Here is a 22,253-nt window from a genome sequence, read left to right as displayed (position 1 = left end):
CTTTGGCACTCCCAGAGGCAGGAAAGGAGTATCTTTCACCGCAGTTATTAGTTCACTCTGAAACCCTTGACCTCTGTGGTGGTAGCGAACTGTCAACATAACTGATGTTATTGTAATGCAGGTTCACTCTCTTTGACTTCTACTGCCGTGCTGGTCCATACCTGTTGGTCTAAGAGATCCATTGTTCAAGGCCTACAAGGAGAATTGACTTTTCCAGCTATCAAGACAAATGACAGGATATTTCACATCCCAATGACTTTTCTAATGATGTACAAGTTATGTCAAATTAAAAAGGTGAGTGCAATTTGTGAAATGTGAAATGTGTCACAATTGAAACACCCAAATTCCATAAAAAAGAGAGAAATAAAATCAGATTTTAGTTATTCCAGCTTTAGGTGTTGGAAATATAGAATATTCTCTCCTAAAGTAAAACACAATTGATTTTATATATATATATATATATATATATATATATATATATATATATATATATATATATATATATATATATATATATATATATATATATATATATATATATATATTTGGCTCCATATATCCGTCATTTATATAGCTATATAAAATGTCTCATACTTTTGGATGGAATAGTTTAAAATGTGCTACTACAGTATAAACACAAACTTAGCCAGATGATTTCAAACTGTCAGCATTTATAGAGTGATAGATTCCTCCCTGAGGGGAATACTTGAAGTGTCTGTGGAGTGTCAGGACTAATGTAAGGCACTATAGATATTTTCACTTTTTTTTTTTTTCTCCTGTCCTCACAAGTGGGGAGACATCTTTAAAAGTGAAATGTGCTGTCAATGTTTAAACTTCTTGATTATTTGAGAAAGTCATAATAAATTAGGGTATGCTATGCAAGATATTTAGACCTAATGGAAGCGCGAAAAAAAAAAAAAAAAAAAAAAAAAGGTCTTAAATAGGTAAAACATGCACTGTTAGATAAATACTTCTTATGGGAGACTTAATATAAGAATGCGGTCATTAAGGCATAGCAGATTATGAAGATCTACATGATAAAGCTGCTTGATATGAGGAGCCTGGGGGATTTACTTCGTTTTAACAAAGAAGGCATTCAAAAAAAAAATCGTGATGAAGGTGTGAATGCACCACACACTGTGGAAGGAAAGGGAAACATTATAGATGCTGATGAGGAAGGAGATCCGGGCAAAGTTGGTATTTCGACATGAAAAATGTTCCCCAAAATAAAATTTAAAAAAAACACAAATAATAAAAATAATATTATTAATAATAATACAAAATTATGAATTTGATACTTGTATTTATGTTAATATTTTTTTCCCCCTCTCCTTGTCAATTTCACTATAGTTTCTACCTCCTTCCACCAGACCACCACAGCCATCATATTTAACCCCTGCACACATTTCCAGCGGGTTATCACAATTGCCTTTCCTCCCCTCCTTTCTGATGTGTTACCCAGATTACCATCAGTGCCCCTTAGATATTTTTAACAGATCCTCAGCGCTCGGCAATATCCACTCGGAGCCATCTGGTGCAGATCAGAATCTATACTGACTTCTTGGGGCTTCAGTCGTTAAGGCATTAAATCTAGATCTACTGAACACCCCTTTGACTCGGGAGGTGGGTGATGTGAGAATCAAATCAAATAGACATCCGAAGAGTAAAAAAAAAAAAAAAAAAATGAACAGCCTCCCTCCTTGTGTGTCAGAAGTGGACAGCTAAGCAAAGGTTAGGGTCCAACCCTTTTCTTTTGAAAGCTAGAAATTGGATTAGCAGTTCAAAATTCACGCTGTTTCGTTTCTTCGTTTTTAATTATTCTTCTTTTTTTTCTTTTTTTTTTTTTTCTTAATTATATATATATAATATTATCCTTTTTTAAAACTATATCCGACTCTTTTTATTTTTAAATAACAGGACAACAATAGCTCAACCAATAATTTATCACAAGTGACAAATTTCATTTTAATTAAATCACAGGCTAAAAAAAAATGACATGGGTGCCGTTCTGTGGTGCGTGCGGGGATTTGCAGACTTTACAGTCTTTGCTGTCGAAATGTTTGGCTCCATCTCTTCTCATTTCTTTACTACTGTTTTTTCTTTTCTTTCCTCGAAGCAAGAGAACGTGAAGTGGCTGTGTTGTTTCAAAGGACAACAGTAATCTGGTTCAAAAACTGCAGACGCGCACGACCACGCGCGCACGCACGCACGGGGACGCACACTTGTCCATTCTGATGAATGAAAAAGGAGAGGGGGAAAAAACAAAAGGGGTTGGATAAAATAAATTAAAAATGAATAAAATGTTGATGATTAATTAATAAGTTGCATGTTTTTATTTTTTCCAAAATTTGGAGGAATGGGATTTGAGACGAGTTGCGAAAGTCACTTTTTAAAAAAAAAAAAAAAATAATACATGAAAAAAAATAAAATAAAAAAAATAATTAAATTAAAATCGGTTGTTGGAAATATACAACATCTTCATATAATGGCATTTAATCTGCTTGAAATGTTAAACTTCAAAGTTTTTTCTTTATTGAAATACAACACAAAGTTTGAAGGAAAATGCAGTCAATATGACTATTTTCTCTGCGGAGTCGTTTTTGTCTTTTAATTACAATTTAAATCAATTCAAACTAAGTTCCTCCTTCTGACGGGCTTTACTTCCCCCGGTGTCGGACAGCTGTAAAAACGTGTAGACAGGTTGTCATACAACAATCAAAGCCTTCGGTGAATGGACCCTAATGCTTGAACATTTAACATACAATAAGTCCAAACACGGACAGAGAGGGGTGGGGGTGGGGGGTGGTCGTAGAGGAAGGAAGGGGAGAAAGAGAAAAAGGGAAAAGAGAGCGTGAGGGAAGGGGTGAGGGAGAGCGAGGCGAGGGGAGGCCCCAGCCAATGCTCACTCTGTATTCACATTATCCACATTGCTCCAAACGAGGAGGAGCTTACAGGCTCAAGTAGGGGGTGCCAATCAAAGCATCAACTTCAAATTGTATCTGAGAGATCAGCCTGGAGACCTCAGGGCCAGGCGCGTCAGTCGGAGCGCAATTGTTGATCAGATCACATCCAGCGGACTTTGCGCGAGAGAAAAGAGAGAGGAAGCCGAGATTTATGAGCGGCTTGTCTACACTGCACACCGCTGTGTCTGTAGTGTCAGCGGCTCTGGCTTTAATAGCCTACACTTTCTCCTTTGGTCCTCCTGAGTTCTCGTTTCTCCCTCAGTCTCACACTTTTTACGCACAGCTTGTCGGACCGCACCGCTGTGCGACACTTTTGCGGTGGACATGTCGTTCCCTCAGCTCGGCTACCCGCAGTACATTAGTGCCTCCCAGGCGGTGTACGGGGGTGAGAGAGCGGGAGTGCTGACGCCATCGTCCCGTGGAGGGAGCACCGACATCGGGGGGAGTCCGTCCGCCACAGCGGCGGCCGTTACCTCGGTGCTGGGCATGTACGCCAACCCGTACGCACACAACTACAGCGCTTTCTTACCGTACACCAGCGCGGACTTGGCTCTATTCTCCCAAATGGTAAGATCCTTTATTTATTTACATAGTTTTTGTTTCACATTCGATTCAAATTGGCCATTAAAAAAAAAAATAATAAAAATAATAATTCTGACTGTGAAAGCTGCGATAAATCGATAAAGAATGTAATTCCATTTGAGTCTTTATTTTCATAACAAATATACATTTTAGGCCTCTTAAATATTGTACCGTTTGCGTCTAGTTTTTTTTTTTTTTTAATTATTTCAGTGATAAAAAAATATATACGCCTAAATATAATAAATATACGAGCTGAAACTCACAAATGTAATATTTCTTAAATGTTTAAAAAAACAAACAAACAAACAAACAAACAAAAACACGTCTGCCTCTGTATTCTGAAGTTTGAGAATAACAATAGTTATAAATAGTTCCTAATTTATTTATTTTTGTCCTATCGAAAAAAGTCAACTCAAAAACGTTTAGCTTGGAGTAGAATAAAAAATAAATAAAAAATAATAATAAAAAAAAATAATAAACTCAGATTGTTGGAGAATGAATGCGTGTAAAAAGTTTAGAATTCCTGTGAGTATGTGGTGAGGAAATACAGGGTCAAATCCCACCGGCTGATAATAAGTAACTCGGAGGTGTTAATGTGTTGGCTAATGTATGCAGCATAGGCCCATTTACAGACTGCACTGTCCCAGAGGTGACGAAGAAAGAGCAAGTATCCAACCACACACACACACACACACACAATGGAAAGAAATGTGCAACCTGCTTGCAAAAGCCATTAAAATGAAAAATGGCACGTCATTTTTGGAGAATAAAAAAAAAAAAAACTCTGCTTAACTTTACAAATATCAGTGTGTGTGTGTGTGTGTGTGTGTGTGTGTGTGTGTGTGTGTGTGTGTGTGTGTGTGTGAGCTCACAATTCGCACTCATAACAAATCACAATATAAACTTTTCAATTCTGAACAATTGCAAAAAATACAAAAAATAAATAAACAAATATATATATATTGCTATTAAAAAAAGTTTTAGTTCAGGTTTAGTCGCTGGTGCTATAACGTGTTGCGAGTTAAACTTTCAGTGCAGGTGCAACTTTTATGACTTTTTTTTTATTGTTAAGGTTCATTAAGTGTGGGGAAAAAAACTATTTGTGCATATTTAGGTGTGTTTTTGTTTATGTATTTAATTAATTATGTGTTTCATTTATTTAGGGATCCCAGTATGAACTCAAGGACAGCCCTGGCGTGCATCCTGCCAGTTTTGCGGCCCACACATCTCCAGCCTTTTATCCATACGGCCAGTTTCAGTACGGAGACCCGGCCCGGCCCAAGAACGCCACCCGGGAGAGCACCAGCACCCTGAAAGCCTGGCTCAACGAGCACAGGAAGAACCCGTACCCGACCAAAGGGGAGAAGATCATGCTGGCCATCATCACCAAAATGACCCTGACACAGGTCTCCACATGGTTCGCTAACGCCAGGAGGAGACTCAAGAAGGAGAACAAGGTGACCTGGGGAGGCAGGAGCAAAGATGAGGAGGACGGGAACTTGTTCGGCAGTGGGGACGAGGCGGAGAAAAACGAAGATGATGAGGAGATTGATTTGGAGAGCATTGATATCGATAAAATTGATGACAACGACGGGGATCAAAGCAACGAAGAGGATGATGATAAATCTACGGAAGGAAGCAGGGACCCCAGGGGTGCTGGGGGCCCTGCTGGAGCTTTGGACAGCTTGGAGAAAAGGCGGGCCTTCGCCCTGCAGGCCCACGAGGCCTTTGAGAAATCCAAGAGCACCATTTCCGGACACGCAGGAAGTAAGGAGAGCCCTGACAGCAACAGCAGTAACACCACCAGGGTTCTGTCTCCGGACAGACCCGGGAGTTTTCCTCTCCCCTCCGTAAATAAACCCAAAATATGGTCTTTAGCAGAAACCGCCACCAGCCCTGATAGCTCCTCCCAGAAACCCACGTCGCCCTGCGGGCCAGGGGCCACCACCACTCACCCCACAACACCCCACCACCAAATCCAGGCCCATCCGGCCTTCCTGCCCAGCCACGGACTTTACACATGCCAAATTGGAAAGTTCCACAACTGGACAAACGGGGCTTTCCTGGGTCAGAACTCCCTGTTAAATGTTAGATCGTTTCTGGGAGTAAACCACCAACACCATCACAACCCTCACCTGCAAGTCCAGCAGCAGCAGCAGCAGCAGCAGCAGCAGCCTACGTCAGTGGTAGTGTCCCCTTCAGGAGCCTCAGCAGCGCTCAGCAACGACTGCATTAAGGCCCCATCAGAGACACACAGCCCCAAGCACAGAGGTAGGACTGCACTGCACTAGGACTTTAAATTAAAAAAAACCAAAACATCAAAATATCATATGTTTTAACTAAATAATAGATAAATAAAGCAATTTGTTTTTATATTTATATAATGCACATACACATCCCCACCACCGCCTCACACACACTTTAACTGCATTTGCACACACATGAAGAAAAACTATATATATATATATATATAGTTTTGTTTTATTATTTATTTATTTATTTTTATTCAAAATAAGGCTAATAAAGTAACCAGCCAAAAAAAAAAAAAAAAAAAAGAAGAAGAAAATTTACAATTCCAGGATGACATCCCTGACATATATATTGGCTTGATTTCTTTGCAGACCATGAAAACGGTGTAAGGTCTGATTCCCCTCCAACACAGACCTTGAAATCTTCCTTTCGACCCATCCATGACAGGTGAGGCACTTTGGATCGGCTTATTGTATTTTTTTATTTTTATTTTTATTTTTATTTTTGGTGTATTAAAAAAAAATGACAAGTACATATTTGCATTTACAATGCAAACATATTTAATTAATTGTTGGGTGGACTTTTGTGAATAATTTCACTAATATTCAAACAGCATTGAATGAAATAATTTAAGAAAGGTAAACCACATTTTTGTGTAATTAATATTTGATTTAAACAGTATATATAATTGGATATAAAAAAAAAAAAAAAATAGTGTAGTGGGTTGTACTCGTCAAAATGAAACCGTGTTTCAGTGGAAAAATATAAAGTATTTATAGTTATTATTATTTTAGTTATTTTATTTATTTATTTATTTTTTAACTTGTTTTTTTTAATACTTTTTATTCAAATACAGTTTTCTTTGCGGGTTACAGGGGTCTTGACTTCCACCCGACACTCCCTTTAATTCCACCCCTCTGGGGAACGTGGCTACTTATCAAGTCACCGAGTAAAACGGGCTGTGTCTGGGCTGTGTGCTTTCCCTAAAGACCCCTGGGAGACCCGGAGCCCAGGGGAGCGCTCCCACTCACTTAGAATAAAAGTTGAAAACGCGTTTCGCAATATGTGCAACAACCCTGAATAATCCCAGCCTATAGATAATTTAAAATTATTCTATAGACAACGCTTGCATGTTTTTTTTCTTCCTATCTCTCTTTCTTTTTTTTCTTTCTTTTTTTTTTTTTTTTAAAGCTATTAGGGGGGAAAAACAAAAAAAGACCCGCAGTCTGTTTTTAATCAATCGTGTTTAGCCAGACTCTTGAGATGCACATTGAAACCCGCTGTCCAAACACGGCGGGGTATTTATATTATATTCTACCTCTGTATTATTCCCTATCCAGATCCTCTCTGCCTTCCAGCGCCAGGAGTCCTCAGGACGCAACGCAACGGGTCCTCACAGCCCTCTCCTCCGCTTGATCAACACCCTTTTTTGTGCTTGAAAAAGACACTAAACAGACAACAACAACAACAAAAAAAAAGAACTTTACACTCCCTAAAATGGACAATGAGAACAGTGATGCAGCGTAGCATTGAGTCGGTGCAGAACACATGGTGTAATTTGGTAAAATCCTGTGGATGGATGGATGGATTACTCTATTGTTGTGTAGCCTATAATCGCGCCTATAATGTTACTCCCTCTCCACTTTGCCCAGGCTGGCTGGGAACATTTGGTAGGCTTTTTACTTTAATATTATTATTGTTATAATTATAATTATTATTAATATTATTTGTCTATCTTGTGTTTTGGTGTATTCTTTAATGTAAATACCAAGTGATTTAAATTTGTAAATAACAAACGTTGAAGGAAATTGTTCCAGATCTTATATTTTTGCCTAATAAAATAAATGAAAATATAGACTACATTTATTATTATTATTATTATTATTATTATTATTATTATTATTATTATTATTATTATTATTATTATTATTATTATTATTATTATAGGTGTGAAAACATTGTTCAATAATTTGTGTGTAAAATTATTACTATTTTAAAGGGTGGGAACAGAAAGAATGGCAGTGTGTGCATATAACAGCCAACCTTAATTTTATTCCAGTTTGGGAGGAAAGCAGCGTGGATGCATTGAGGTGCTAATAAGTGTCCAGATGGTTGCTGGTGACAGAAAATGGACAGGAGCAGCTGGGAAGGTCATTAAGTAATAATATGGGAACGCCCAGTCCAAACAAAATCAAATGGTTAAAATCTAATCTGTCAGAGAGAGAAGTCGATTTGAAGATAAATTATTAATATTTTCTTTCTGAGGGGAGGAGGTGGAAGCTGACTCTCTGGGCCCCCGTAGAGCTGTTTTGGAGGCCCTTGTCTGTTCTGAAGCTGATAGTAATCATTAGCTTATAAAAGCAGCTTCTTTGCTCTGCAATCAGTGACCAAACGCTAATATTGATTTATCACAATTGTCTAATAGGGGTTTCATAGTAAGAGGAAAAGTGCAATAATTAACTGTGAAGAGAGGATAAGGCATTCATTGCTTTTCTTTCAACAATTGCTTGAAAACATTTAAAATATGTCCATTATTCCATGTATATATATATTTATATAATGCACATTTTTACATTACATGACTTTCAAGCCATATTTAGAATATTCATTTGTCACTTAACATGTTTTAATCTTGAAAAAATAATAATATAAAATCTAATACAAAATATCTTGTGTTACAAGAACTTGATAGTAATATCCTAATTTTGAAATAAATCCATTTATTCGTTTTTGAGCTGGGAAAACCAGATTGAAGCTACAAAATGAGTTGTTTCAGTGGGTGAGTGTTTTGTAATATCACAGCGACCTCTATGGGCGAGGAAGAGGTTTATTAGATCCCAGAGACATTTTTATTCCCTCACAATGAAAACGGCTCAACTCATATAAACGAATAACAGTTATTTTATTTCGTTTTTTACAGCATGCTGCAGATTTGTTTTGGTGTAAGATTAAATATTTTCTCAGATTATACATTTTTTTTTCATACATTAGGCAGAACATTTTCCAGCAGACAACAACATTAATTTTCGTTTTTCCACAAATGATTTAAATGAGGTTATCATCGTTTTTATCTGGAGAATATAACAACCAAAGAACTTTTTTTTTTTTTTTTTTAAAGCTCGTTAACTTAACTATTTGGTAAACGTACACAAATGTAATTTTCTTTTTGTAGATAATGCTAAAAGTGAACTGTTTTTTTTTTTTTTTTTTTTAAAGAAAGAAATTGCAAGAAAAATATCCTATAATTGTGCATTAAATTAAAAATAATAATAATATATATATTATTGGCCTATGTATATATATTTTTTTAACATTATTGTCAGAGGACGTGTTTGGACCTGAAGATTGAGTGTAATCTCCTCTTCTTTTTTAAAAAATGAAATCATAATTAAAAAGTTCCAACTTATTCCAGAAACTCGCATTAAAAACGAGAACATGATTAATTTCCCTAAATCCTGTCACTTCCTCCTCATTGCATGAGTTGGCAGCGATTATTGGGATTTTATGAAGGGAAAAGGCAGGTGCGTGTATTTTACACCCCCTTTTCCTCATCCCGCGCACAATTTACACACATGATCTTCTTATGAAGCTATGGCTTTTTTAGACTAAAATTAAATAACCTCTCGATGTCCCATTTATTTCTTTTGTACGGAAGCAGCGTGAGGTTAGTGCAAAGGCGTTAGCTGCAGGCCATAATATTGTGTTTCCTTAATATATACAAAATTATTCATTTAGTAAGTGGATGTACAGTGGATTGTCTAATGGGTAATGAGCAGAGTCGAAGCTGATAATTAGGCTGTCACTTCCAGCCATTTGTGGCTGTGGATGCCCTAGGCCACGATGTAGGGGAGGGAACCCAAAATAAAGCGACAGGAATACAAAAAAAAAAAAAAGAAAAGAAAGAAAAAAGAGAGAGAGAGAAAGAGAGAGCAGATAAATGAATTAAATATAATCACCCTGCTAAAGAATAAAGCTCTGTGGGATTACACATAATATGTGATTTTCAGAAACAATGCAGCCTTAATGGGCTCATATAATGATATACACAACAATGGTCTCATAATGGTGTAATAATAATCACAGAACAGTTTAAGTATTTATTTATTTATTTATTTTTTTTTTTAATTATGTGTAATTAAAGCAAAGAAAGAAAGAAAGAAAGAAAGAAAGAAAGAAAGAAAGAAAGAAAGAAAGAAAGAAAGAAAGAAAGAAAGAAAGAAAGAAAGAAAGAAAGAAAGAATTATTGAAAAAAAAAAAAAGTTATGGTGACCTTTAAAAAAATGAACTAAAATGAAAGGCTTTTGAAAAATTAAAGAGATGCTATTTTATTAATCTTTGGACTGCTACACACTTGTGTAAATTGTGGCTAATGAAAAGACAATACGTTAAACCAGGGGTTCTCAACTGGTCTCACTCTGGGACCCACATTTTGCCACAGTCATTAAATCGCGACCCACTTTTCTAGAATTCAACTAAATAAATTTAGTTTTTCAAAAATAGCTGTTGAAAACACAATCTTTTAAAAAAAACATAAATCTATATATTTTCATGCATTTCACGGCATGCCTGTCAAAAAAAAAAAAAAAAAAAAATACATGTCCAACATGAGAGACATTAGGTATGTATTTATTTTTTACCAGTTGTCCGCGACCCACTTTTGGGTCCCGACCCACCAGTTGAGAATGCTGCGTTAAACAACTTAGCGTTCTGTTTCTGGCTGCGTTACCCATACCACAGTCTTTTGTTGCCAGACAAGGACCATCTCCCCTTGCAACTGAGACGTGTCACGCTGCGGCAATCCATTCATTTTAGTGGTGAATTGTATGCATTGTGACACTTAGTGTGTGAGTGTGCATTTGAATGTGTGTGTGTGTGTAACAGGAAGAGGGAGGGGGGGGAGAGGTGACTGCACGGGGAGGAAAGTTTATCACTGTCTTGTCTTTTTTGGCAGAAACAGGCTATTCTTATACAACAGACTCGACCCCCTTGTTGTCCCACAACACAAATGTCTTTGCCTCTTTCAACCCCCACTTCCCTTCAACATCTCCGCTGTCTTTTCTAAGCGATGCCCGCCCATATCTGTGCCCCTCTAATCCATTTATCTAGTTTCATGAGTGCAGCACATGGTCGAACACTGACACAAAAGCCATCCCGGGCCTCCCTGGTCTCGACTAGGGTGGGGGGGAAACACACAACAACAAGCAACGACAAGTCACAGGGGCCCAGCAGTAGCCTCAGCGGGCCGCCATCAGACCCTGCTATGTATAGCTGACTATACTCTGGTCTGTTCCTTGTTTCACTGACATCGTGGCAGTGAAAAGAAAGCATGTCTTGGCCATAGATTATTCATTCCACAAGTAGGAGACGGCTGTAAGACACAACTCTTGAGACAAGAAGAGTTTGGATGATTGGGTTGGAAAAGGAAAAACAGGGAGGAAGGTATTCAGCACGGCTACATTCAAACACAAATAGCAACAAGAAACTAGTGCTTGCCTGACAACTGGTTGGCTGGCTGGCTGAGTGACTTGCCACTGGTTAAGCAACAACTCTCGACAACTCAACAACCCATGCAGACCCCTCACTGACACACACACACACACACACACACACACAGACACACACACACACACACGCACAAAGCCTGGCCTGACTTACAGCTATACCAGAAATAAACATGGTCTCTCGCTCATGTTTTCCTGGTGCTCTTTCATTTGGCTACTCAAAGCGACATTTTTCCGTTTTGATCGGGCAAGAAAGACAGAAAGTGATAACAAAGTGAGGCAAGCTGAGCAGTGAAGCTAAGTTTTCTCTTTCTCAGTCGAACGTTCTTTCTGACTGAAGAACACAGAAAGGCTGTTTCACTTCTCTGCGACGAGGACAATATGCTTATTTGGATCTCAGTCCCTGCACTGTGCCAGCTCTTGGGGCACTAATTAGCTGGCCTAATCTAGGAATATTATCCTCAAATCTGATATATCCTTGTTGAAATGGTCTATTTTAAGAGACTGAACATGGAGGTTCATTATTATCTTCTTGTTTGCTACATGTTTGTTGATCAAAGTTTTTTCCAATGCGTCTGTTGTCTTTTAAAGGGCATTGGCAAGGTCCAATACCCGCTCATGCACGCTGTTGTTCCGATACACACGTAGAGTTGTACCCAACTTGTGTTTCTCTTCAATTAATGACTTTACAAACCAATTAAAGCTGACCTGTCTCGAGTTCTCCTACAGTATCTACCACAACAGGACTCTATTTATGGAAGAATGCTTCATGATGCCCCCCCCCAATCTCTCATGCACTTTCAAACACTCATAAGCACACACACATAAGCAGGGGAACTGCGCACATTCCTCGTGCAGACTGTTGGAGGATCAGAAATATTTTTGCCTTAATTATCCTTCAGTATAGATCATGTTCTTCAGGAGAAACTGGTAATGATAGGGTTATTTATAGTCATCCATTCTCCCTCTGTAATTATACACTCCTCAAAATTGGGGTTTATACATTTGGCATGTGCTAGAAAACGTAAATTAGACAGACAGCACTGTTGTTAAAAAGCTCTTTGAAGTGAATCCCCACTCCAAACACAATTCGACGGAAAGTTTTTATTCTCGGCGATGCTACTTCTCTTCATTAGAGCTGTGAGTTTGTTTTCCAACATAGTTGAGCAATGTTTTCTCAGTATCGCTTCAGTGTGGCATTGTGGTGCTGCTGAGATGGTTTCCCTGCAGCCGCAAGTGAACGTGAGAATGAAACCCACTGAACGTGAGATTCAGCAAGATTTTTTTTTTTCTACAGTTGTGAGTTGTGAGTGTGTTTTCAGTAATAAATTGGAAGTTGATAAGATGGCTAAGTCCAGGACTCTTACAATATTTCCTCTTTGCACAAATATTTCCACAACAATAGTAAATAACGTCTGATGTTCCTGCTTTCTTTTCTGATGTGATGCTATTGTGGTTTGGACTAATTCCAGGAAGATGTACAAAGAGAAGTGTAGCCATCTGAAGTGTAATACTGCAGCTGTGGCTGAAGTGCAGGAATTTCCATTTCGCAAAGGATGCTTTGTGAACATTCCCTTCACATGTGTGGCTGACATCACTTGCAAATTCAGTTTCCCTTCCTTCTAAAAGGATGGAAAAATATTGATAGAGAAGAAGAATAGAAATATTGGCTGAAAATTGCTTAAATATTTATGATGGGAATTCATAATTGTAAAAAAAAAAAAGTAGAATTTGTACTTTGAACCTTAGATATATCGGTATATATGTAACAAATTAACTTTTATGATAATAATAACATTCTTAACTTTTATAATAATAATAATAATAATAATAATAATAATAATAATAATAATAATAATAATAATAAATGTTTTTATAATTATAATACACATTTTTATAATAATTATATATTATTGCTTCTTCTTCTTCTTCTTCTTCTTCTTCTTCTTCTTCTTCTTCTTCTTCTTCTTTTATTATTATTATTATTATTATTATTATTATTATTATTATTATTATTATTATTATTATTATTATTATTATTATTATTATTATATTCAATATTTGTTCAATATTTTTACAATATTAAGGCAAGGCAGGCAAGGGAAATTTATTATTTAATCATGTGCTTTTCACGATTAAAAAGTGCAACAGAAAACATTTAACAATTTTAAAAATCAATAAGAACATTAAATTAGCAGTAAAACATTAAAAATCTCCCTCTCAGTCATACGCAGTAGAGAAAAGGAGTACCGTTAACTTGGATTTAAAAATGTCTGATTAAAATACATTTTAAAAAATACAATGAAGAAAAATATTTAGAAAATCCAAAGCACCTAACACAGCTGATCACTTCATCAAAGACCCACAATAAAAAGCACCTTTAGAAGGTCCAGTCAGTAGCACACAGAGCGTTTCAGTATTTGTTGCTCACTTGGTTCTTTAGAAAATTCACACTAGCTTCCACACAAATAGGTTGTTTGAAGATGATGATAATAAATGTACCTGATCTGGTCCGTGTGAGCGTCTGAGCATCTTTAGGTTGGAGGAAGGTCTTCTTCTACTTATTATAAAAGGTTGTAAATGAACAGATTGCTGCGCTAGCGCCCCCTCAAATGGAGGTCAAAAGCTGAATTGTTCGGTGTCGTTTCTGGTAAACTGGACCGTGCCATTCTCATTCATTTATGAGGCCCACATCGACACAAAATACCTCCACGATCAACCGGTAGATCGAGAGCGGTATTGTGTACCCCTGTACTAATGCATTCACAGAACCGGTTTTGAGCAGGATAGCGATACATCCTTCATCCCATTGCTCAAAGCAGACAATTACAATGTTGGAGGCTGTCACTGAGAGTACAGGCGCGGGTACACCCAGTGCCGGATCATTTGCCGATAGCTGAAACAGAAGAAGAGCAGAACAAGAACTGCATGTGTTGGACCTATCACTTCCTGCACACGCAAACGTGAACTTAAACCAGCAGGTGGGTCCACAGCCAGACTACCTCGCAGTGATACTTTTCGCCTCTATTTGAACTGGAGGCTCTTCCTTCACACCTGCTGTTTGTGTGTGTGTGTGTGTGTGTGTGTGTGTGTGTGCTGCCCAGTGTAATGTCATCAGGACAGAGTCAGGAAGAGGTTTGAACGATGTCAAGCTACACGACACCTTGACGTCACGGTTACTATAGGGATGCTTTTAAATGCTGTAAAAAATCAATAAGGTACAAATAAAACATCAGACAATTATTAAAAAAAATTGTGTTAGAAAATAATAAGTTACGGTAAGTTTAGCAAGTCATATAGAATAAAAAAAAAAAATAAATAAAAAACACATCAAACTATATCTTATAAATCTCTAAATCAGCATGAAATCTTTTTGGGTGCCTGAAACTTGCACTAGCGTATAACGTTTACGTTATGTTTCTTTATTGTGTTTATTCTTGCAATCCAGCATGACCAGCCTTCCACACACTAACAGTCTGAGCATAATGCATTTTTTTTTTGGTTTTAGGCCTCCTACATGTCCTCAGGTTTACAAAACGTCCAACCTCATCGTGTTGATGTTGCTGTATCACCAACAATCAACACCGCTATTCTAAGCAACTCTGCCCTGTTGGGAACACTTGCTTCAACTGGATATTAAAACTTCCTTCCTTAGAAAGCTTATTCCATATGCACCCAAATGTCCTGAGATCAATCTACACTATTACTAAGACCGGGAGAAAAGTTCTGGACGGGTATAAAATATGTATGAGCCCTCTTATTGAGACCATGTGAAGCAGACGAACAAAGCATTTTTTTTTTTTTTTTTATGGTAAATCATGTTCAGATCAAAGTTTAAAAATACACATGCACATCTTGAGGAAATGCCATCACATTACTCTCTGTGATCTGTTTGGGCACATCTGTAGTTAATACCGTCTACAATGTGGTCAGCTCTGATTCCACTGCTTTATCTCTGATTTAGTCCACGGGACCAATGGCAAAAAGGCCTGAAGCTGTTGGGTACACACGCACAAATGCATTCAATAGTTTGAATGAGAGCACTTCAGCCTTTGTTTCTTCACTGTGTCAAAACTATGCAGAATTTACTCAGGTAATGTGACTAAAGCTCTATTTAGCAGGATGTTATCCATTATAGGTATAATCCTTATATCTAGTGTAAAAGCAAAGGTGTAAACCGTACCCATATATCCTACTCAAGTAGAAGTACTGTTACTTGATTGAAATTGTACTCAAGTACAAGTAAGTCATACATAAAATACTCAAGTACAAGTAAAACGTTTCTCAATTAAATAGTACTCAAAGTAAAAGTTACTAGTTACTTTCACCCCCCACGTGTATTTTTGGTAATAAATCTTGCCACGGTTCCCTTGCATACAGTAAACATCTCATATAAACTTAAAAAGAAAAAAAAAAACAAATCTTGCACAATTGGAACTTATATTATTTTCAACAGAGGCATCTGTATAATATAAAAGGTTTGTCAAAATGTAAAATTACTTTTTAAAGAAAATAACACCGATGAATTCAATTCAAAAAAAAATAAATCCCCAACCTATAAGTATAGTTTATTTTTATTTATTTATTTATTTATTTATTTATTTATTTATTTATTTATTTATTTATTTATTTATTTATTTATTCAGTTTTTTTTTATCATTTACATTTATGAACTCTAAAACTGAGGAAATAATAACTCTGGTTGGTCGGCTGTGATGTAATGCATTTGATTGTTGTCTGGTCATTTCATTTCTTGTAGTTTCACAATGTTCGTTGATCATTCTTAAACAAAAAATAATAATTTACTCAGTAACGGTTGGTTGTAGAAATGTAATGTATTACTTTACTTCTTTTAAAACTCTTAAGTTACTGATTACTGATTTAGAAATGCACTTATTGCAGCAATTTGCTACAATAAATGCACCATGATGATATACAGTACCTTGCCTTTTAACAAAGATTAGTGAAATCCTGATGCACTACAGCTTTTAAAATATGTATCAAAGCTTTTCAAATGCCAGCAGTTGGTATGTGGCGGGGAGGGGTGACTGAGGCTCGGACGACTGGAGTCATCTCAACTTCCAAGTCCTCAGCAGGCCACCCCCTGCTTCGTGTTGGCTTGCCAACCATTGCAATCACTGGATCCTTATATGAAAAAAAAAAAAAAAAAAAAGAAAAAAGAGTGAGAAGAGTGCAGTCAAGAGCAAAAAGCAAGATTGATAGATCGAGCGACAGAGAGGGATGAAGTCAAGAAGAATTGTGGCTCTATCTTGTCTATGAGCAAGGTCTGCCCCTCAATTGCTCAGCTGCTTTGCTCACCCACCCTCACTCCCTCCCCCCACATCTCCCTCCTCTCATCTTTCTCCCTTTCCTTGGGAAAGCACTTGCTGAGAAAATCTTTATGAACTCCTGGGCCTGTCGGCGTTGCTGGGGCTGCTTAAAAACCTGCCAGTTTAACAGCTGTGTGTATGGACTGGGCCTGGGATAAAGCTCTTGGAGGTGGCGGGGCTTACACCATAGGGTGAGTCTTTATGAGGGGCCCTCCTGCGTGGCAGCCGCTGCTGGGACTGTTAATTGGCACACTCTGAAGTGCTGTATATCTGTCCGTCATAATCCAGTCGCAGGCGGAGGCAGCGGGGAAAACCAAACGTTTATCTAACGCTCAGACCCCAAGCTCACTCTTTGCTCTCTGCCACTTCAACACTTATTTGTTTAGTAGGACTTGGGCAGCTTTTTTATTGGCTCTGAACAACACTTAAATATAACTTAAATAATCCTGCTTCTTTGAAGTTAAGTAGCCTAATAACACCACTAATAATGTGTCACGTTCACACACACACATATACAATTAGCAAAGCCTTACAGGAATCTCTAAGCCACTTCGTCCTGGTGCATGATGGGAGAAAAACAAACACATTAAAGACCCTAGGACATCATTTCCTCCTCAGCTGTGTTTTGTGTGTGGTAACTTCACTTTTAACTAGTGCTGGTGTTAGCTGTGTTTACCAAGTCCTGAAAGGTTAATGCAAGTTTGTGTCACTTTACAAGATTATAGGTTTTTTTGTGCTATTTACTGTACTCTTTACTGTAAATGTCAACATATGGCACCCTTTTCTATCCATCAGCAAAAATCTACTCGTCTATTGTTCCCATTTTAACATTTTAGGCATTCTACTACACTGCAACTTCCTGCATTGCCAAAACACATCATATATACTGTAAATTAGTCTTTTTCACATAAATCTGCAGCTCCTTAACAGTCCTATGCTTCGTGAAGTCTTCACAATGGAAATGAACATTTGACAACCACAAATTATCCCTTAAAGTGATTCAAAGTGACTCCTTTCACATGACGGAATAGTTCTATTATTGTCATAACTGACAGAAATAAAATACAACTTAAAAAAAAGTAGCAAGTTTGTATAAGCTTTGAGTAGGTCAGTAATGGGTAAAAGTGAGACCACATTAACAAAACATATTTCAGAATTTAGAAAATTGACCAATCAAAACAATAATACAGGGACAGAAAATACTAAAATTTACACAAAAGGAAAGTGTTTGTGTGCATCGATTTTTTTTTTTTTTTTTGTTTTGTTTGCTGTTTTGTGTATTTTTGTTGTTGTATTGTGCTTTTTGGAGTCACTTTGTTGTGTATTTTTGTTGTTTTTCAAATAATTTTTTAGTCATTCTGTATATTTTGGATTGTCTTTTACCTGTCATGTGGAGTAGCCCAGGGCTCTATTCTGGGGCCTGCTTTGTTTTTATTGTACATGCCTCTTGGTTGGTTCATCTGTGGTTTTGAAAATGTGTCTTATCATTTCTATGCAGATGATGTTCAGCTGTACTGCTCCTTCAATGACTCAGAGTTTCACTTTTTATCTGAATTCTTGGATTATGTATCTTTTATCAAAAACTGGTTGTCATCGAATTATCTTCAGATAAATTCTAACAAAACGGAAATTCTGATCATCGCTCTCGATAAAACAATCCCTCCGATTAAACTCCCTTGGTGCTCTTGGCTCATCTGTAAACCTTGGGGTTGTGTTTGATCAGTCAATGACTTTGGAGGGACACCGTCGTCAATTTACCAAAAACTGTTTTTATCACCTGAGAAATATCTCTAAAGTGAAGAATTTCTTGTCAAAATCAGATCTTGAAATGATCATTCACGTGTTCATATCATCTTGCATTGACTATTGTAATTTTGTTTTCACTTGTTTCAACAAGTCGACTCTGAACAGACTTCAGATCGTACAGAATGCATCGTACAGACTTATGACTGGTGCACCCAAAACATCCCACGTTACCCCCATTCTATCTAGTCTTCACTGACTTCTGGTCAAATTTTGCATATAGTTTAAAATTTTAGTCCTGACTTTCCGTGCATTGCATGGTCAGGCCCCTCAGTATATCACTGACTCTTCAGTCTTCAGGCCAGGGTCTCCTAAAGATCCCGAAAACTCATTTTAAAACCCGGCGTTCCAGGCTGTGGCCCCCAGACCCTGAAATGACTTTCACCAGTCCCTCAGGGAGCTTGACTCTTTTAAGAAATATTTGAAGGTTTCAGAAAAGCTTTTGGTGAAATGGATTTTAACTTTTTTTTATCCTTTTATGATGTTGCTTCTGTTGTTTTAATTTCTCCTCTGTTCTGTACAGCACTTTGTGATTTTTATCTGTAAAAGTGCTTTATAAAAACAAATTTACTTACTTTTATAAATCATTTAGTGCATTTTTGAAGTCATTTTGTGTAGTTTTGCTTTTTATGTATTTTTTGTTGTTCTTTGTGCTTTTATGTGGTCATTTTGCACATATACTTTAGGGACAACACAAAATTAGACCAAGGGCCTCATGTGGCCCCAGGGCTACCACTTGTCCATGTCTGGAATAGGGAATCACAAACTCACAGTCTACAGATGGAAACATGTGGCTACCTTTGGGGTGTTTCACATGCAGTAGTAGATATTTCATAATATAAAACGGATGCCTTTTATCTTTACCTTTTCTGCGTAACATAAAAAGAAAGAGAAAGTCCTCGTGACTGTTTAAATCCCAACTTACATGAAGATCCCATTATCCAGGGCAAGAACTGAAATATGGGATAATATCACGCATTGGAAGCAGGATGAATCAATTACTCGAACACGGTCACATCCAGAGTTAAGGTTAGACTTAGATTTCAAGAGAACTATTTATGGTTAACCTCAACCCAAAGTTTTTATTCTTGGCTAAAAAAAAAGGAAAAGCTATTACAAAGAAAATATAACTTTCTTGAAAAGAAACCAACATATTTTTGAAGCTAAATCCGAGCCCAAGCTCAGGGAAGTTGAAAACAGATGTCAATGTCTTCCCACTACCTAAAACCACTCCTGCTGACTGCCCGGCACACGTTCACAGTTAAAGCATTTCAACCCGTGCTCTTTTTGTCCTGTAGTGCATTGCTCCTGTATTCCCTAATGTATTAAACATTTGCACTCATGAAAGTTTGAATCACCCAAACTGTGTGTTTTAAACAATATTACTGAGCCAATCATTTAAGATAACCATCTCAGAGGTCTTTTACCCATTTGCACACATTGCGACGATGCCAGAACTCATTTTTGCATAAGCTGGTGATACTTTATTCCCAACTGGGAAATGATTCAATATGGAATTCATTTTGGAATGAAAGGCTTAATATCATTCCACTCATCTAAATCTTCTGGAAGTATCATCTTCGCTGAGTCAGACATTTACATCAGTCTAGCATCAAAATTGTTGCGTCAGTGTTGTATTAACTTAACTGCAGCAGCAGCAGAGGTAATATGACTGCCCTCGGCTACACAGGATACAATGCATTTTCAATGGTGTTATTACAAATGAAGGAAAAAAAAAATATTCCTTTTGGGTATCTTGTTTCAAAAATCCTGCAGGACGGAATTTCTCGGACCATCTGGCACAAACTTAGGCTCTGATGGAAGATCAGACAAAAGATGAGCCACAAAACCTGAGCACGAACCTTTGCACTCAGCAGATTTTTACTCGCATGACAAAATGATTTACTTGGGCCACATCCTATTCCAGCTATTGGACACATGATGCACATATGAAAGGCAGACTTAAATCTAGCCATCAGCACATGCCAGTAGAGGATCTGTATGGCTAATAACAGCTGATTCAATGAGTTGCTTCAAAAATAATTTTAGAAAAAAAAGAAAATGTGAGAAAAACTGTGTTAGACACAAAACACGCGAGTGTTGAAAAGTTGAAGAAATTAGGTCATTTTGTGGAAAATAAAAGAAAAAGAAAAAAAATAGAAAAGAAAAGTGAGGGGAGTAAAAAAAAAAAAAAAAAAAAAAAGGTTAAAAAGATAGAGGAGAGAAAGAAACAACAAAAGCTTTGCAGTGGCTGAGCAGCCCCATAAGGTTGCCAGATGAGCTCCAGCTTAACCACAATCCTCAAACCGGAGACAAACATACGCCAGTGTCTCCTGGTCTCCTGTATGCTTTCCACAGATGCCCCTAAATGATTGTAAACATTAGGCTTGGAGAAAAGGAAGGGCTCCTTAGGGGCCACTCCTGTGTGCTGGATAAGACAACCTTAGCAGTCGTGGAACCTAATCTACAGCAGATAATGTTAGGCTACTACACACTAGCGAGGAGAGGTTTAACTGCATTTACTTTGGAAAATAATTATGAATCTTATTAAAAGGTGTATATCCAAGTTGTAAGGGTGGTGAAAAATAAATGAGAATTGAATAATTGCAATTTATTCTATTATTGACAATTAGGCATTGATTCTTAAAATTCTATCTACTGATTATTTATATTTTTCAAGTTGTAGTACAAATGAGACAAGTCCTGATGTGAATATTTAAATTAAACTGCACAATGAGGTGTTACTCAAAAGAGAAGTGGAATAAATGAAAGATCAAGAATCAGCAATAATCGAAAATCGTGCTGATAAATTGTAAACAATTGTAAAATCGGTTAGTAATTAAACTGAGACTCCAACAATCTGAATCAATTCAAAATATGCTGATTAATCACCCCAAACAAGATATATTGGAACAAGTAGAGAAGATTAGATTTGCATTTAACATTGAAATTCAGAATAAAAACATAGATTTTTTTTTTTTTATTATTATTCATTATTTATTAGGTTTTTTTTTGTTGTTGTTGTTTATTTATTATTTCCATTGAGTTATAAATGTGACTTTAGTTTTTTTTTATTCTGGCCCTGACGTCAAGTTTTCTTTACAACTTAACGTTGCATTAAATCAGCTAATTATTTACCAGCTTTAACACCAAACAATTCCAAGCAGCAGGAGTTTATACTGAAGAGGTCGTGGCTCTCTGGGTTTTCTTCACAGATGAAACGTTGAGTATGTCACACTAAATGTCTCCGTCTTGGTGCCTGGAGTTTAACCCTCAGGCACCACTTTACTTTGTTTGAAATCTCATTTATTTTTTTTTCTACATAAAAGCTTCAGAAGTGATTAGGCTTTGCCTTGCACCCACCACACGGTGTTAGTTTTACAAGGAGTTTTGGAGGTGAGCGCATCTTTTTCTTGTAAGAAAATGTCACATTGTCACATATTTTAATATTGTTACAATTCCCAAACTTTCCCAAATGAAAAATATATATATTTTCCAGTAAGGAACTGGATATGTGAAAGGAGATATTTAACTCAGATTCACACATTCTCTATACTGAAGTTGCTTGAAAATGGAAACCTTGGGTTTGTTTAGTTTAGAGTCTCCAGAGATCTGTGACATTTGGCCCCCAAGTATTAATTTGTGAACTGGCAGAATGTCCACAGCTGCTTAGGATCTCTGAAAAAGTTGAAAGTAAATACAAATGTAATGAACACTTTGTCTTGCTTCATTTTACGGCTTCCCCTCATTGTGGATTTACACGAGTCTCACACAGATCTGTGAGGGAGGCTTTAAAGATACAGACATTACGCTTGGACACACAT

The 22,253-nt window shown here is 37.0% G+C and overlaps 1 protein-coding gene across 1 annotated transcript; it reads left to right on the top strand.

The window, feature by feature from the left end:
- Positions 1 to 3,007: 3,007 nt before the first annotated feature.
- irx1a (iroquois homeobox 1a) lies at positions 3,008 to 7,657 on the top strand. The gene is made up of 4 exons (XM_028470649.1): positions 3,008 to 3,530; positions 4,709 to 5,816; positions 6,167 to 6,242; positions 7,136 to 7,657. Exons 1-4 carry the CDS (start codon positions 3,288 to 3,290, stop codon positions 7,209 to 7,211), a joined length of 1,503 nt encoding a protein of 500 aa, XP_028326450.1. The 5' UTR covers positions 3,008 to 3,287; the 3' UTR covers positions 7,212 to 7,657.
- Positions 7,658 to 22,253: the final 14,596 nt, after the last annotated feature.

The sequence above is a fragment of the Gouania willdenowi genome, chromosome 16 (assembly GCF_900634775.1).
Source record: "Gouania willdenowi chromosome 16, fGouWil2.1, whole genome shotgun sequence".
In the NCBI taxonomy this organism is placed as follows: Eukaryota; Metazoa; Chordata; class Actinopteri; order Blenniiformes; family Gobiesocidae; genus Gouania; species Gouania willdenowi.
Note: the sequence above shows the minus strand (reverse complement) of the source record. Positions and strands in the feature narration are given on the sequence as shown.